Below are 18,563 nucleotides of genomic sequence, written 5' to 3'. Positions count from 1 at the left end.
GTTCAGTTGCTCAGTCGTGTCCGACTCTTTGTGACCCCATGAATCACAGCACGCCAGGCCTCCCTGTCCATCACCAACTCCCAGAATTCACTCAGACTCACATCCATCGAGTCAGTGATGCCATCCAGCCATCTCATCCTCTGTCGTCCCCTTCTCCTCCTGCCCCCAATCCCTCCCAGCATCAGAGTCTTTTCCAATGAGTCAACTCTTCGCATGAGGTGGCCAAAGTACTGGAGTTTCAGCTTTAGCATCATTTCTTCCAAAGAACACCCAGGGCTGATCTCCTTCAGAATGGACTGGTTGGATCTCCTTGCAGTCCAAGGGACTCTCAAGAGTCTTCTCCAACACCACAGTTCAAAAGCATCAATTCTTTGGCACTCAGCCTTCTTCACAGTCCAACTCTCACATCCATACATGACCATAGGGAAAACCATAGCTTTGACTAGATGGACCTTTGTTGGCAAAGTAATGTCTCTGCTTTTGAATATGCTATCTAGGTTGGTCATAACTTTCCTTCCAAGGAGTAGTGTCTTTTAATTTCATGAGTGCAATCACCATCTGCAGTGATTTTAGAGCCCCAAAATAAAGTCTGACGCTGTTTCCACTGTTTCCCCATCTATTTCCCATGAAGTGATGGGACCAGATGCCATGATCTTCGTTTTCTGAATGTTGAGCTTTAAGCCAACTTTTTCACTCTCCACTTTCACTTCATCAAGAGGCTTTTTAGTTCCCTTCACTTTTAACACTGGTTAATATAACCCATATAAACCAAATCTCTTCTGGAGTTGTAAGTGTGTTTTTAGACTCTAAAAGGATTCTGCGACCAGAAAGCTTTGGAACTGCTGACCTCGTGTGTCCGGAGACAGTCGGGGTCCTCTTGCTCCTCCTCACTGTGCCCTGTGTGCGTCCATGGCCTCCTCTAAGCTTCATGTGATCCCTACTTGGAGCCAGGAGGGGAGTTTCCATTTCCCCATCTCTCCTGCCTCCAGGGTCTCTTTGCCACCAATGGATTTGTTCATGAATTATCTTCCTGTTCCTTAACCTTCATCATGTCGATTCAAAGACGGAATTCGTCATCTCCCTAGATTTCCACAGCTCTCCCTTCCCACTCATATAAAGCACATGCTCATCAGACAACTTCCTTAAATGCTAAGGAGGATGGGGAAGAGATGTGTATAACTGTAGAACAATCAACTCCCGACTGAGTGTTAGACAAAGGTGGTGCTTCATCGCAAAGGTTGTGCCTCCCTTCTCAGGTACAGAGACTTCAACTTCCCATAATCTCCCTCACCCCACACCAACTGCCCTCAAGCTACATGAAGTAAAAACAGGGGCTTCTGTGGCCTCCACAGCTTTCAGACATGTTTTATGTCTCCAGTCCCAGGGAGACTGTTGCCCTGAGCCTACTCTGTCCATTCTGGAGCCCTTGCTTTTTGACACTCCTTTGTTTTCTTATATTCAAACATAAACTCATTTTCTCTGAAGGTCAGTAGTTCTTTAAAGATCATCTAACTTTTCCCCACATTCTAGTCTGGTGCTTGAGCCCTTCCTATAATGTTTCTCTTTATCAACTTATGTCAACATCTTTTTTGACAAATAACTCATTGTATGGGGAGGCAGCTCCTTCTATTTCAGGATGTATTTAGGAAATTACTCCTTGGACTATAATCTATCATCTGCAATAATAAAAGCGAATATTTGTTGAGCACCTGTAGGCTAGGATCCAGGCTAAGCTTTAATATGTATGGTTCATTTAACCCTAACAAGGTCCTTTAAGGCTGTTATTGCTATCTCAACTTCATAGATGAGGCAACAACAGTGCAGAGATTTAACTTCCTGAAGGTCAAAAGTTAGCTAACAGCAGAGCTGGAATTCAAACCTGAACAGTATTGTTTCAGACTCTATGCTCTAACCACTGTGCACCCTTCCCCTTGCTGTTGTTCACTCAACCCCAAGGACTGTGGCACACCAGGCTTCTCTGTCCCTCACCATCTCCTGGAGCTTGTTCAAACTCATGTTGGTTGAGTTGATGATGCCATCCAACTGTCTCATCCTCTGTCGTCCCCTTCACCTCCAGCCTTCAATCTTTCCCAGCATCAGGGTCTTTTCTAATGAGTCAGTTTTTCGCATCAGGTGGCCAAAGTATTGGAGCTACAGCTTCAGCATCAGTCATTCTAATGGGTATTCAGGTTTGATTTCCTTTAGGATTGACTGGTTTGAATTCCTTGCTGTCCAAGGGGCTCTCAAGAGTCTTCTCTAGCACCACAGTTTGAAAGCATCAGTTCTTCAGTGCTCAGCCTCGTTTATGGTCCAACTCTCACATAGGTACATGACTACTGGAAAAACCATAGCTTTGACTAAAGGGACCTTTGTCAACAAAGTTATGTCTCTGCTTTTTAATACGCTGTCTAGCTTTGTCATAGCTTTTCTTCCAAGGAGCAAATGTCCTGCTTCTTAGTCTCTGCCTAATGTCAAAAATGGCAAATTCTCGACAGGACTGATAGCTCGTTGGGTGCCTCTGTATACCTTCCCACAGAGCCCAGGCTCTCAAATGGCTCCCTGGAGCCACATCTCTGAAGAGCTCACAGATGTGGAGTGACACCCAAGCAAAGCATCTGGAAAAGCCCTGAAAAGATTCAGATGGAGAGCTGCCGACATGGACAGGCGGATGGAGTTAGCTATGCTCTGCCTGATGCCGTGATAGCCCGGCCCACAGCTCATCAAACACCCGGCAGCAACCCAGGCATGCTACGGCCACAGCAGTCCATGAACTGGTCACCATATTAAAAAGCAGGGAGGAAGAGAGGCTGTGCTGACGTGTCTCTTTCTTAGGGACCTCACACTTCTCTTGGTCAACCCTGCTTTCTTCTCCAGGTGTTCCCAAACCACTGGTTCCATACTCCATTCCAGAACTTGTCCAGGAGTGGACAACATGCTTATTTATACACAGCTTCAGGATTTTCTTTTGCAATCATCAATAAAAATTGGGCCACGTGACGCCTTCTTGGTATCTAATTTTTCTGTGACTCTGTTGGCCATGCAAGTGGTATTCTTTGAAACATCTTGTACACATGTGTCTTTAAACACTGTTTTGTATGCTCTCTGTTGGTTCTTTCCAACTCCTGGAACTGAAATAGTCTGAGTCATAAGCCAGGACCTCGTTGGTCTGGAGCAGCCTGAGCCTCTGACTTCCTGTGAGCATCGTAGCCACACCGGTCCATCACGCTGCAGGGAAGGTATGAAAGCCAAACAGAAACCGGTGCCATTCGCCCCTCCATCGGATCATGCGCCCCAAGCAGACTCAGTCTTTCTACTCTCTCTTTCAGAACATGTTTTAAAGGCTTTTTCTTATTCTTAAATTTGGGGGGAAGTAAGTTTCAGCTTAGTGTAACCTTATTCTTCTGGTTCTAAACTATGTGTTTTATTTATTTTTGGAAACGGGGCCTGCAGGGAGGAATGCTCAGAAAGGTGAGAGTTCGAGTCTAGATTGTCTATGAATCTAGGCAGTTGAGACTCCATTTCCTCAACTGGAAAATGAGGGACTTCCCTGGTGGTCCAACAGTTAGGAATCTGCCTTCCAATGCAGGGGGCACGAGTTCAGTCCCTAGTTGGAACTAAGGTCCTACATGCTGCTAAGGTGCAGCCCCCTCAAAAAAGGAAAATGAGCACAGCATCCTTTGTCTGATAATTGAGTGCAACACTGAATGTGAAGTGCTCAGCACAGCCCTTGGTATAGAAAAGATGCTCAGCAAATCTTCACCGTCCGTTTGAGCAAAGGTGTCTCCTTCCTCAGATGATATAGATTCTTCTCTGAGCTCGGAGAACTTCCCACTTCCCTCTTTTTCTCATGAGCAACTTCCCACTTTTCTTTCTTGTGAGCATGGAGGACCATCTTGCTTCCCCTTTTCACTCTGTTAACTGTGCTCTGTCTTAAAAATTTCTGCTATGGATAGTCTACTTTGAACTTTCTTGAATCTACCTGTATAAACTCAGTTCCAGGGGAAAAGCAGTGCCTGGTTGAACCATCCAAGGGCCAAAGGACCAGTTTCCATGACAGTCTACTTCATGGAAGAACCACCAACATTGAAAATAGACCTGGCTGGAATAATCCTCCCAGTGTGAGGCAGGCAAATCCCTTGGCCCAGAAATCAGGCTTAATTGGAAATTAAATTGCATCTCCATGCCAACTGCAGGAAGCTTATATCCACAGCTAATTTATCAAGGTGATGCCTTATCTCTGAGAAGCACGTGGGAATAGGGCGGCTACATCAGCAAGGTTACAAGCTTGTATCTGATGAGATGAGCTTTCTTTAAAGTGAAGCTTGAACCCTTCTGGTTCTTCATTTTGGGATTCCTGCCCTTACTGGCTGCCTTCTCTTTGCCAGGCACCATGCCAGGACCTAGAGATGTCGATGCTGCGGGAACCCACACTGAATGCTCACTGCTCTGAGCCAGGGGCAGAAAGACCCCCAAACCACAGTGCTTCACTTAGTTATCCAGAGGTGAGTGTTAAGGAAGGTAGAGAGCATTACAGATAACTTCATGGTTAAGAACCATTGTTTAACACCGATACTAGTAGTTCACAATGGTCAGGGTGACCAGACTCTTCACTAACACCTTTACACCCATTTATTCCATTTATACAATTCTCCAGGCAATGGTAGTAAATAAATACATGATTTCATTATCACCACTTTACTGATGAGGAAACAGGGACCGAGGAAGTACTTAACTTGCCTGAGGTCATTGTCACTCAGTTAATAGGTGGCAGAGCTGGGAATTATTTATTTAGGCTGCACCACACAGCACATGGGATCTTAGTTCCTTGACCAGGAATTGAACCTGAACCCCCTCCACTGGAAGCATGGACTCTTAGCCACTGGAGCATCAGGGAAGTCCCTAGAGCTGGGGTTTAAACTAAGGTCACTTCTTAGTGAAGTCAATGCCTTTAGCCCCTTTGTTTTCCCCAACTATGAGGTTTTTAAAATGTCCACCTATAGAAGGGCTTCCTGGGTGGCTCAGAAGGTAAAGAAACTTCCTGCAATGCAGGAGACCTGGGTTTGATTCCTGGGTTGGGAAGATCCCCTGGAGAAGGGAATGGCAACTCGCTCTAGTAGTCTTGCCTGGAGAAACCATGGACAGAGGAACCTGGCACGCTATAGCCCATAGGGCACAACTGAGAGACTAACATAATAGGAGGGTTGCAAAATTAGTATCTAGGAGATGCATACCCTTCACCTTGGTTCACAAATTATTATCAATATTTTGCTATATTTGTACTCCTTCACTGTGGTTTTTTTTTTTTTGACTCATTTGAGGGTAGTTTCAGGGATATAAAACACAAGTCTGGTTTGGAAACCAGGTGGGGATGAGTGTGGCTGGAGGAGAAGGTTTTTGTGTTGGAGGAGATATGAGCAGGAAGTGGGGTGGGACCAAGTTTGGGGATGCTCTAATACGAAGAGGACAGGCAATGTCATAATGCAGTGAAGACATAACTTTTATTGAAGCTATTGGGAAGAATTAAAAAATTAAAGATGTGTATTCAGTGAATGATGTTTTACGGTCTGATTAAATATACATGCTTATTGAAGACAAAGCAGAGAATACAGTTCTTTTATCAAGAAGAACTTTAAAAAATAACCATGTATCTCAGCTAAAACCCAGGATTTCTGTTTGTGTCTTTTCTGTTGTACTTTTTCTGTCCATGTATCTATTCACAGATTGGAGTCTCATTATACATAGAGTTTTGTAATCTGATTTTTCACCTGATATTATGTCAATAGCATTTCTGCTTGTTATTAAATAGTCCTCAAAATAATTTTTCAAAGGTTTAATATTATTGCACCAGATGGATGAATCAAAATTTATTTAGCCCACTATTTTTTGACAAGTTGAGATCATCTCCAATTTTTCACTATTGTAATGCAATACCCTTATGCACACCCCTGAATAAAAGTCTTTGTGTACATCTCTGATGATCTGCTTAGAGTAAAATTCCAGAAGTAGGGCTCCTGGGTTAAATGAACCATCTCTTTGTCAGCCCTGGTGTGGAGGAGACAGGAGGGGAGAATCGGGAAGAGATGCGGCCTGCCAGCTGCATCAAAGCAGTGAGACATGATGAGAGCTTGGACTCTGGGGACAGTGCTGAGAACGGAAAGCGTGACAGACAAGAGAACCACAGGGGGAAGATAATCAATGGGACTCAGGGAGCAAGATAACCGAAGGTGCAAATTGGAGATGTGAAAGTTGGACTATAAATAAGGCTGAGTGCAGAAGAATTGATGCTTTTAAACTGTGGTGTTGGAGAAGACTCTTGAGAGTCCCTTGGACTGCAAGGAGATCGAACCAGTCAATCCTAAAGGAAATCAGTCCTGAGTATTCATTGGAAGGACTGACGCCAATACTTTGGCCACCTGATGGAAAGAACTGACTCATTTAAAAGACTCTGATGCTGAGAAAGATTGAGGGCAGGAGGAGAAGGGGATGACAGAGGATGAAACGGTTGGATGGCATCACTGACTCAATGGACGTGAGCTTGGGCTAACTTGGGGAGATGGTGAAGGACAGGGAAGCCTGGCATGCTGCAGTCCATGGGGTCACAAAGAGTCGAACACAGATGAGCTACTGAACAAAAACACACTGGGGACATGTATGGAGAAACAGTGAAGTCAGGAGAGAGAGGTTTGCTTGGCTTTCACGAGTGTTGACTAGAGGCCACAGGAAGACATGCAAATAGAAAGACTTGTGATCTATCCTCCCTTCCTTTCTTCCTTTCTCCATTCCATTGAATTAGGATCACTGGCACCTTGCTAGGGAGAATAAATGTGGACAGAAAGATGGACTCGAGAAGACAGAACACAGAAGCAAAGGCTTTAATGGGTATGCAGGGCAGAGACTACCAGGAAAGGAAAGAAGACTCAGAGGCCTAGGTTCCAGGGCCAGCTTTGCTTCCCACTGCGTTGTCCCCTCCTGAGCATCTCTTCTGCCTGGTGGCCTGCTCAGTTTCTCTGGCCCAGGTGCTGGGAAAGCAGCTACAGCCAGGACAGCCCCTGCCCTTGTGGAGCTGGACTGTCAGTGGAAAAACCAGGCCAGAGACAAAGGAATAAACATGTGACGGAAATGCAGGAGTGCTGTTCAGGAAAATGAGACAGCCTCAGAGGTTAGAATGTGCCGTTGTGTGTAGAGGGAGATGAGGATCTCAGACAGGAAGGGATTTGAATGAAGTGCGGGAGAGAAGAAGAGGAAAGCTGGTGGAGTGTGTCCAGAGAGAGGGCAGAGTGACTGTCAGGACCCGGGGGCTAGGACCTGGTGTTCCAGCAAGAACAGCATGACCTGGTGGTGGGAGGAGAATGTCAGCAGAGTAGGAGGCCAGAAATGCAGGGACAGATCATGCAAAGGCCGTAGGGACTTCCCTGGTGGCCCAGTGGTTGAGAACCTGCCTTTTGATGCAGGGGACGAGGGCTCCATCTCTGGTCAGGCTCAAGTTGCTGGGCAACTGGGTCTACATCCCGCAGCTACGGAGCCTGTGAGCCGCAACGCAGACCCTGCCTGCTGCAGCTAAGGTCTGCTGCACTCAAATAAATAAATACAAATAAAGTCAACCCTTTATTTAAAAAAAAAAGGCTATAGACCACAGAAGAAAGTCTGCATTTGACTCTGAACCTGGCAAGAAATCACTGGAGGCAGAGTTGCGAGGAAGCGGATTATGTATTCTAAAAATATGGGAATGGGTGAAGAGCGATGGTTGAACAGATAAAAAAAAAATTATGGTTAATCCCTACTCTAGAGTATTATTCAGCCTTAAAAAGGAATGGAATTCTGACACATTCTACATGGATAAACCTTGAAAACATTATTCTAAGTGAAATAAGCCAAGTGCAAAAGGGCAAATGCTGTGTGACCCCACTTACATGAGGGACTGACAATAACCACATTCATAGCGGAAGTGAAGTGGTGGCCAGGAGCTGGTGGAGGAGGGAAAGGGGCGTCATTGTTGGATGGAGACAGAGCTTCAGTGTGGGAAGACGGAAAGTTCTGTAACTACATGGTGATGACGGCTGTACAACAATGTGAAATGCAATCGATGCCACTGAATCGTACACCTCAAAATGGTAAATTTCATGCTACATATATTTATGACAATACAAAATGTGGGAAAGAATGCTATGTAAAGAATTGTCTGTGGGGCATATTAATTTCCTAGGGCTGCCTTAACAAAATACCACAGACTAGGCAGCTTAAACAATAGGAGTATTTTTCTTTGCGGCTCTGGATGCTGGAAGTCTGAGCCCAAGGTGCTGGCAGAGCTCGTTTCTGGCGAGGCTCTCTCCTCTGCTCGCAGAGGCCGCTGTGTTCTCACCGTGTCTGCACGTGGCCTTTTCGATGCGTGCGTGTCTCTCCTTGTAAGGACACTGGTCTCATCAGATCAGGGCCCCACCTCATTTAACCTGAAATACTTGTTTTAAGTCTTATCTCAAAATATACTAGGTCCCCTGGGTACTCACGAATTCCATTTTGAAAGTGTGTCTGTAAGCCCAATTTGTTTGTAAGTTCAACAAAGTTACCCTAGGTATCCGACTAACACAACTGACTATATAGTACTTTTCCGTAATAGGTTTATAATGCTTTTCACGTCAATAATATTTAAAAAACGAACACAAAAAATAAAGAAAGCATTTTAAATCTTAAGTCGCTAAGTCGTGTCTAGCTTTTGTGACACCGTGGACTGTAGCCCGCCAGACTCCTCTGTCCATGGGATTTTCCAGACAAGACTACCGGAGTGGGTAGCCATTTCCTTCTCCAATCTCAAACTTGATGGTATAGCAACAGCTGGTGCTTCTTAGCAGTAGCCGCTCCATCACTGCTGGTTTTATACTTGCTTCTGAACATCCTGGGCTTGCAATAAAGATGCTGCATTACTGTGCTCTGCACAACATTGTAAAGGACACAGAAGCACCACCACTGGCACAGGACGCACACACATGACAGTCGTGACACAGGAACTAACTTTCACGATGGAACATGCGAACGCGCGTTCACGTCTCAGAAAGCTGGCAACTTGAAGGCTGCTATGCAGGGGACGCACTGTACAGCCTGAACGCAGTTAGGGCCTCGGCACGTGAACGGGGGCGGGGAGCACAAAAAAGTCCATGATGGAGGATGTCGGTGCTGAGGGCTTGGAGGCAGAGAGTGCTTCTTTGGTACTGTATGCGAGCTTCAGAGTCATAGCTCTGGCTTTGTCATCTTGGGTAAAGTAATCAGTCTCTCCCAGCCTCACGGTGGGAATAACTAAAGAAGGTAACTCATAATGCCAGGCTGGACTGACTGCAGGGATCCTTGTAAAACCTTAGCAGACAAATCGCACACAGTGAATGGACAGCAGCCGTTATTATTCCTCATATGGGCCCTGTTGGGTTTGGCAGGACAGGCTGCTGCTTTTCGACGGGTGAGGCCAGGACAGGGTTAATCAACGCAAGGATGGCAGGAGGGTGCTGCAGTCCAATATGCCTCATGGCTGTGGTTTAGGAGTATCCCAAGGCACAGCCGGTTCCCAGCTGATGTTTTCAGATAGCGAGCTGCAAGCCTGGGCTTGGCTTTGCCTGCCAAGCACAGATGGTTTGAAAAATGCCACCCCAACTGGCCCAGGGTTAATCAAAAGATTACAGAAAGAAAATTGGGTAGGCTAACCCCAGCCTCTCAGACACAAGCCTCTGAATCACAACTACCCTTCTGACTCCTGCTCCATTATCTGCCTCTGCTTCTGAACCACCTCATTCCAGCAAGAAATGGAAACTGGCTGGGCTGGAATTACAATGGGAATGCTTGCTGGGTGGTATTTCTTCTCTTCCCCCTCTGTGCAATCTCAGCTATTGGGCTAGTTCTCCCATATTTTTTGTGGTTGGGCTGGGAAAGGGGAATCTGTGCATGAGGATTTGGGGTGTAGCTGGGGGGCAGTGAGTCACAGATCTCAGGGGAGTTCTCCAGAGCTGTGCTGCTTGGGTCAGAATGGAGGCCTTGAAACCTGGGCCACCTCTTTGTTAAGCTGGGAAAGAACCAGTTTTGTCTTTATTACTTTCCTACACCAGATCTGAGTTTCAGAAATGAAGGGAGTGTCATGTAAGGAGTAAAACCGGAACTTGGAGGCAGATAGCCTGATTTCCAAGTCTGGCTGTGTTCCAAGCTGGCTGTGTGACCTGGAGCCAGACACTTCCACTCCTGAAGCCCAGAACTTCTCAGCCGTCAAGAGGGTTAGTGGGAGCTCTCCACCTCCTAGGGTTCTTGTGTGTATTAAATAAAACCGTGTGCAGTGCTCACAGCCATGTCAGGCATAGAGCAGATGCCATGCATAGTGTTACAAGGATTGCTGGGAAATCTTAAAAGTCTAAAACTGGAAGGGGCCTTTGAAACCAGCCACTCCCTCATTTTAGCGATGACGACACTGAGACCCAGAGAAGGGAAGGATCTGGAATCAAACCCAGGCCCAGCTCCCAGTCAGCTGCTCTTTGCAGCTCTAAGACCACGAAGTGGAACTCAATGGCTTTAGGAAGACAGGACCATGCTTAGCATTACATTCATGGCCCTCCTGCCATCATCCCAACAGGAAGAAGGCTTTCTCGTGGAGCGTACAGGGATGGGGCTGACGGTGGTCATAAACATCTTCACTGGTGTCTCTTCCTGGAGTGCTGGCTTCCATTGCATCCAGCTGGCCTGGGGAGCCTGTGTGACCTCCCCTCTGTGCATCTGGCCAGCCACCATGGCCAGGCAGCAAGGGCAATCCCACAGAGCATGCAAGAACCGGGTTGAAGGGGTGGCCAGGCCCTTGGTCTTGCTTGCACTGACCCTTCACCTCATCAAGGTCACTGTGGCTGGTGACTTCTATCAACTTCCTGCACAGAAATTCAGAACAGGAAGATGGGGCATGGGAGGCCTCCACACTAGCCTAATAAAGCCCAGGCCTCAGAAAAGGACTCCAGTCACACTTTCCTGAGTGTTGCTGGGCAGGGAAAGCAGTCGGTCATCATTTATTCAACATCCATCCACAGCTCAAGGCATCACCTAAGGCCCATGCGGCGACTGTGCCTGCTCTCAGAGGGGCAAGGGAATGGTCAATACAAACATAAAACCACTGAATAAAAAGGATAATTTCAGCTGTGGACAAATCCTTGTTTACAAAGATGTAATTGAGAGTGGCTGAGGGTGGAGGTGGCAACTTTGGAGGAGCAGCGCACCTAGAGAAGAGCCGGAAGAAGCCTTGACTCAGGGCTTGTTTCTTTGGCCTCTCCCTCCTTCCTGCCAGCTACAAGTCCAAGGTCTAACCCCAGGAAAGGAAGAGAAGGGTGGGAATGTGCCTTTCCCTGGGCAGCTGTTCTGTGCTTGGTGCCAGGTGTGCCACAGGCACCCTCTCCTCGTAGCCCCACGAGGAGGGAGAGACTGGCCCCATTTTTCACGGGAGGACACAGACTCAAGGTGGGACGTGGCTTGCCCTGGGCTGCCCTGCCAGGCAGAGGCAGGATTCGAAGCCAGGGCTGCCTGGCTCCAGAGCTGTGCGTCCCCAGCGTCTTCCAGCCTTCTGTGGCTGCTTCACCCAACCACATCTGTTCTCACGAATCAACAGTTCTCTGGGACGTGGGACTTACAGTCTGGTGAGAGAGGTAATCCAGCGAAGATTCTGCCACCTGAGCAGAATGGGGAAAGTGAGGGTCACACTGGCGTGGCCAGGGAGCTCCGAACCTCCCAACACTGAGTAAGACCTGATTTGAGCCACTGTGTCTTCATGTTGCAGCCCTCACACCTGCCAGAGGGGCCCACTTCCAGCTACTTTTAATTTGAAACAAACTAGGTGCTCCCCCGTGGTCTTAAAGTTAACAGGATGTCTGTGCAGCAGGGCTGGGATAAGCAGCCTTGAACAAATCCTTCCTGCCTGGTATCGGTGTCATGTGGAACAGAGGCCTGGGGGCCCAGAGAGGGACAGCCTGGGCAGGGGGAGGAGGTCCCACCCTCCTCTCTCCTCTGCTGTGGGACTAAGGGGACCCCAGAGTCCCAATCCCTGAGGAGAGCACCTGGCCAGCAAAATGAATCAGGGAGTGATGGGTCTGCCACAGAGGGACAAGGGTTAAGAGACCTGGAGGCTGGGATGAGGGCTACTGAACAGGGGAGAGCCAAAGCAAGCAACTGCCCACCCTGGCAGGCTCTGGCTTGGGACTGAGGAGGCAGGAATGGACCAGAATGATGGAACTTTCTGCTGATGGCAAGGTACAAACGCTCAGAGGTTGCCAGTTGCAACCAGGGAAGAGGTTGTGTTCACACGGACTCAGTGCTTACCTGCATGGCTGGGACAGCAGACTAGCTCGGACCGGGGATGGTGGGGACCTTAATTTTCCCAGCAAAGATGGGTGCACACAAGTTGAGCTTCTCAGGAGGCAGGTGGTGTCCTCCTTTTGACAGAGGGCACTGTCACATCTCACAGGTTGCAAGATCCCCAGAGTCAAGGTCATTGCTTTCCTAGATAATTCTAGTAAAGAGTCGATGTTTCTATTCTAGTCTGTCTGATGACATAAAACTTGTGTATTTCTCCACTGGCATGACCATGTTTCATACTTGCCCTCTAAGAATGGAGAGCGGTGAGGGAGGGTCCCTCGTGGGTGCAGAGTTGGCCCACCATTCAGTAGGTGCCCAGACCCCAGAGATGATAGCGAGGCCAGGTGGGCACACATGCATCTGTCTCGCTGACCTTGGAGTGTGGGGGTGTTCCCTTTACCCATCAGTGTTCCTTAATCCAGGCCATGCCACATTATGGAATTTGTCCCAACTCCTTGCAAGACAGATGGCTGCCCTGAATTGATTCAGCAGGTACAATCATTTCTGACAAACACACCTACAAAATTAACGAGAAGCTGGGGGAACTTTCCTGGTCACAAGGTGGGGAGCGTGCCTGCAGGGGCATCTTCCTCAGCCCCGGGGACAGGGAAGCACCTGGTCTTGACTCCACTAGAACCCGATCTAATTCCAGCCCTGCTACTCATCGCCAGCTAGGCCACCTGGCTTAGCTAAAGGTCAGTCTCCTTAAATTGTAAAAATGGTTTGAAGTGATTGCAATGCCTACTTCCAGGGTCAGGAGGGACTTGCTCTCAACTCCCTACAAGTGCAGAGTCGCCCCCTTCCCTGCAAGCTGCCAGCCTGTGACTTGTATTATCCTTGTTAAATGAGAAAACAGCCTTTCGTGGTTGATATCGCTATCATCTCCAATGAACAAGGAGGAACTTTGGTTTGGGGAGGTTTTGCAACTCACCCAAATTCACACAGCTGGTGGACCGCAGGGTTGGGACTCCAGCCCAGCCTGCCCGAGGGCAGAGTCCTCCCCAGGTTCAAGGTCAGTTTCTTGAGGCCCATGAACAGCAGTGAAGAGATGGCAAGAGGCACAGCTTGTCTCCAGTGGGTCTGAAGCTGAGCTCCTGCGGTGCAGAGAGAAGTGACCTGGGCCAGGGCAGGAGGGGGAGTTGGGGCTCCAGGTCAAAGTCCTTGAGATAAATCTTACAAGATCAGTACCGGCCCGCTTTTGACCCCGCAGCCACATGGGTGGTCAGGACAACTGAAGCTCTCCCGGATTGGACTCCTACCTCCTGCTTTGCTTTGCCATGTGCGCCTGGGGCGACAAATGGGTTTACAAAATGCAGAAGGAAATGGGCTTAAACCTCCCCAGCCGGAGGGGAGCCTGCACGACCTCTAGCTTCTGCCTCCGAGTCCTGGAGTCTCTGAGCTAGACCTGCGGGGCCGGCTGCACAGGAAGAGGAGGACGCAGGTCCCCCCGAGGCTGGAGCTATGGGACTCCCAGCAGGGAGCTGGGCTTCTGCTAAGATCTTCCTTAGAGCAGGGGAGGGCCTGGCTCTGGGAGGCACACTCGTGGCTCCTGATCAGGGAGTCAGGTGTAAGAAATGTCAGTTTCAGCCCTGGGTGGGCCACAGGAGAGAAAGCTCAGGAGAAGGGAAGCAGCAGAAGTTGCTCTCAGAGTCTGTGCCAGGGGCTCAAGAAACAAGCAGGAAGTGAGACATCCCTGCTGTCAGATGCTCGCAGCCCTGAGAGTACCAGTTAACCACTGCGGGAGCACCATGGAACATTTCCGGGAGATCCATTGCGCAGGAAGCTTTAGGCAGACAATCTTGTGTAATCTTATAAGGAGGACACTTATGATTCCACTTCACAGAGTAGGTAACTGAGGCCAGAGAGAACACGAGGCTCCCCAGCAGAAAGCCCAAGATGTACTAGTCTGGCATCAAATTGCCTTTTCCTCTGCATAATCGGCTTTCAAACTTTTTTTTTTAAGTTAGACACTTGCTGTTAAATATCAATAAAATGCAGTAAGTAAAGCAAATCAAAGTAGAGCCGGAGGGGCAGGAGTGAAGTTGCCAGACACTTGCCCATCCCCACGACTCACACACGACTGCCCCTCTGTTGACAACTGAAAAGCCCTTCCCAAGACACAAAGAAGCTCAGGCAAGGTTCTCAATGATTTGTCTGGCTGGAGGCTTACCCTCTGGCCATAGACTGAGCACCTCTGGGACAGAGGTGTGCACGGTGCTTCCTAGAAACTCAAGCTACTCCAGGTATCACCTCAGGGTGCCGCGTAGCGCTGCTCACTCATTTAGCCCTACTGGTGGTGCACTCACTCTGGGCCGGGCCCTGGATGCCTAACTGGCCACAGTGGTGGGTAAAAATGCACCTGGCCCCTGCCCTCATAGAGCTTAAATGAGGAAGACAGCCTTTAGCTGATGTGTTCCTAAAAGAAAAGACAGATCACATATCGTGATCAAAGCTGTGAAGGAAAAGATCGATGTCAAGGAGGAGGACCTGATCTGTTCACATCTGGAGATCTAGCCATGAGAAATCTAGGCCACCAGCCACTGAGACCACTGGGACTGGGGAGGGCTGACATCAGAGGGAGGTGACCAGGACATGGGCATTCGTGGGCCCTCCCTGTTCCCCAGTTATTCCCAAGGCAGGCAGAAACGGTAAGCTGCTCCCAGGACCAGCTGGAGGTCCCTGGGAGTCTTACATTCCTCAGTTGCAAAAGGAGTAGAGAGAAATTCTTCTAAAGGTTGGATTATCACAAATCTAGGGCTCAGTGTGATGAATAAGTGAAATCACAATGAAAATCAGAAATCACGATGCAAATGTCACATGTCCACATAGGCTCTACTCTAAATTCACCTAGGGCTGGTCTATACATTAAAAAGACCTTTCTCCACTCCCCTGCTCTAGGCTTGGCTTTCTTGGTTGTTTATTTTAAAAATATTTACCGAACACCTGGGGTGGGCAGAACGCTGGTTTCCCAGCATGTGCCTGGCACAGAGCCAGGGCTGTGTAACCACTCAGGGCTCTCTGTGGAGCCAGGAGCAGCATGCCGCCCCGGTGCCTGCCGTGTCACCTCACACATGGGTCTGCAGAAACTCGGCACGAAGCAGGTCCAGGGAAGTCCAGGCGGCCACTCGGTCCCCAGCGCTGGTCCCACGAGCCCTTTCTGTGTCACACAGATCTCAGTCTCTGGAATTCTGAGTGGAGAGAGGGGGCCATCCTGACCCACCGGCTGGCTGCTCTGCAGAGACTGAGGCTTCAATGAGCTCCCACTGCCAGCGCCAACCTCATTCTGCTGCCCAGCCCCAGTGTGCCTTCTGGACTCGGTTGAGATGCTGCCTTTAGAGGAGCTCTTCACCTGCCCGGGCGTCTGTTCTCTGATGCCTTCCTCCGTCTCAGCACCAGCGTGACGTCCCCATGGTGTCTGCGTCTTGTGTCTTTGGTCTGTGTTCCTACCAGTGTGCACGTTTCTTGACAAAGGGCCTGAGCCTTATTCATCCATGTGTCCAGTGTCTTATGAGTGTGGCACAGAACAGGTCTCAATAAATGTTAAATGAATGATTATAGGTAAATATGCAGATGAAAGTATCTTCATGCTCATTTATTCAAATAGCCATCCACCCTCTGTCTTCTATACACACTCTTTTGCACACCCTCTCTCTCCCTGACTGGCCTCACCTGCTCACACTCACCCCTGCTTGCTGCGTTAAGTCCTTCTGAGATCTCTCCCTGCTCTGATGCTGCCTGGAGTGTACAGCCCCGCCTGAAGTCAGATACATGAAAGAATTTGGAAGCCTGGATGGTCTGGGTCCCCTCTGCAGACCCATGACCATCTCAGTCCTTGGCGGCTCCTTCACGTGGGGTCACTGCATCATGCCCCGTAAAGCGAGCCTGTGTCTCAGCTTCCCTGGATCCTTGCAACAAGGCTGGGAGGTAGACGGGTTAGGTTCATTTTACAGATAAGGAAACTGAGGCTCAGAGAGGCTGTGACTTGCGTAAGGAACAAAGCTGGAGTTGAGACCTAGGTTGCCTAAGTCCAGGCCAAAGCTCTTTCCATCGTGTTCTGGGAAGCAGAGACTGGGATAGGATGCCGCTCGCCACCCGTTACCCGCGAGAGCCAGAATCGCCGGCGTGAGAAGAAAGCACTCCATTCGTGTCAGAGGACTGAGTGGGGCCGCTCTGTGCGATCCTCTGAGCCCTTTGCTCTCTCCCCTCACCCCAGTCCACCCTGCCTGGAGCCCCTGGGAATTCTGCTTGGCAGCTGACTCTCAGTTTTGAGTTTTCATTTCACCTGGGGTTCCAGGAAGGGCAGTAACCTGTTTCACAAGTGCAGTGGGGGACAGAACAGGAGCGGCGAAAGGAGCGGAGAAAAGAAATAAGCAGAACCTCACCACCCTTCCTTCTATACCCACCTTACCATGTCAGCAGGCTAGACCTGCCGGGCAGCCTTGACCCAGGTCATCAGAGAGGCTCATACACAGCCTTTATCATCTCTCACTGTCGTTTTCAAAACCCCCATCAAGGGCTTGTGGGCCTCGCTCCTTCTCCAAATACCCTGTCCGCTGCTTCCCCCAAGACTCTTTCCCCCTGAACGAAGGGCATGAATATTTAAAGACGTTTTTTCAGCCAGTGCAGTCACATCACGCTGCTGCTCTCTCTTCAAATTTTATCTCCAGAAAGTTTGCCAGAGTGTCTCTGAGTGCCTCACACTCCCTGGTACAGAGTGCGATGAGGGGCCCCAGACACAGGGATGGCCCAGAGACGTTAGCCACCCCTCTGTGTCCTGAGGCTGAATGGCACACAAGGAGCCCTGATTGTGGCCCACAAGCACCCTTCATGGGCTACCTGGGCAGTCAGACCTGAAGACTCCCTGCCACCCCAGTTCTTGGGGCATGGGCTTACGTAGGAGACACAGAAGGAAAAGGGACCCCAAACCGCAAAGAAATGATGAACAAAACCCCAGAAACACGAGACCCTGGAACCCAAGAGGAGAAAGCTCTCAGCACATCAGACCCAGAGCTAATATAGATCCTGTATTCACCAGTGCACCATGGATTCCAGCCTCGAAGCCACTCCTGCTGGCTCCCTCCAGCGTCTCTGATCTGCAGAATTACTCACAGCCCACCGCATCAAATCTCTCTTTTATAAACAAGACACAACACTCCTCTGTGGATAACTTCTTGAAACTCTAGTCATTCTAAGCCGTTTCCAGTGCTCTGGGAAGGGTCCTGTCCCTCTGCCCGCCTGTAACCAATCAGCCACACACCACCAAATCCATTTCCAAAGTTCCGGGCAATTACAGCCGCTGAGCTCCCTGGCCTGGTGCCCGCCTGCTCAGAGCCAGGACCCAGGTTGTCAGCAACCCCGAAACCCAGCCACCAGTTTCTCCTCCAGCTTCCTCGGAGACCCAGGTGGACCGAAATGCCACGCTTACTGCACCGAGGCACTCGGACCGGCCAGACCACACCAAGATAGAAAACACGGGTCAAGGCCAGGCTCCCTACCTTTGCTGAGGGTCCCCGTGATGAGCTTAAAGATGGTCTGGGCAAATTTCACGAACCCAAGCTTGCATCTTTTGGAGCAGCCGCTCATGGTGGCAGAGGAAAGGCAGGTTGTGTTGTCAGCGCCCAGAAGGGAGGCACCCACCTTGCGTGCCCTGGAACTTGGAGCCTGCCTGCTCGGATCCTGAGAGATGGATGCACCCCAGAGGCTCCAGGAACAGCACAGCTGCCTCTGCAGTGAGTCCGGCTTCTGCATCCAGAGAGCCCACAGGGCACGGTGTCTGTTCCCTTCCTTCCTCCCGCCAAGCCCCTCCCGCTGTCCCCCCAAGTCCTCGACACGGGAGGACCTCCAGATGCCAGGCTGGGCCAGCACCGGCAGGGCAGAGGGCGCTGCGAGGGGATGGAGGAGGAGAGGGAAGCTGAGCAGAGCAGGGAGGGAGGAGCTGGAGCTCTCCCAGGCTTTGCTGACTGTCTTTCTTACATGGCAGTGGTAATGTAGCAATTAATACCCAAGTCAGAAGGGAGGGGACTGCTACGCAAAAACGCTCCACTCCACAGCCTCCCGGCTCGCTCTCCCGCTCTTTCCTTCCTGGTTAATCTAATAGATCAATTCTCTGAGCTGTGCCTGATTGGGACCTGGGAAGACTCCCCCCAGAGCGGGAGATCGCTGCTTAGTGCTCAGTGGAAAGTTTGCAGGCAGCCTCCGAGTGGCCT

General features: G+C 49.7%; 1 protein-coding gene across 2 annotated transcripts in view; it reads right to left on the bottom strand.

Annotated features, from left to right (window-relative positions):
* The window catches only part of KCNIP1 (potassium voltage-gated channel interacting protein 1), a 405,417-nt gene extending 387,300 nt beyond the window's left edge, over positions 1-18,117 (bottom strand). The window contains exon 1 of one of the 2 annotated variants that reach the window (XM_019983082.2): positions 17,995-18,117. Coding sequence is in view for 1 of the 2 variants with exons in the window: in XM_019983080.2 (XP_019838639.2) it covers positions 17,853-17,940 (88 nt within the window). In the remaining variant the exon portion in view is untranslated. The other variant, XM_019983080.2, reaches the window with a different exon arrangement.
* Between the last annotated feature and the right edge of the window lie 446 nt (positions 18,118-18,563).

This window comes from Bos indicus, chromosome 20, assembly GCF_029378745.1.
Source record: "Bos indicus isolate NIAB-ARS_2022 breed Sahiwal x Tharparkar chromosome 20, NIAB-ARS_B.indTharparkar_mat_pri_1.0, whole genome shotgun sequence".
Classification (NCBI taxonomy): Eukaryota; Metazoa; Chordata; class Mammalia; order Artiodactyla; family Bovidae; genus Bos; species Bos indicus.
Note: the sequence above shows the minus strand (reverse complement) of the source record. Positions and strands in the feature narration are given on the sequence as shown.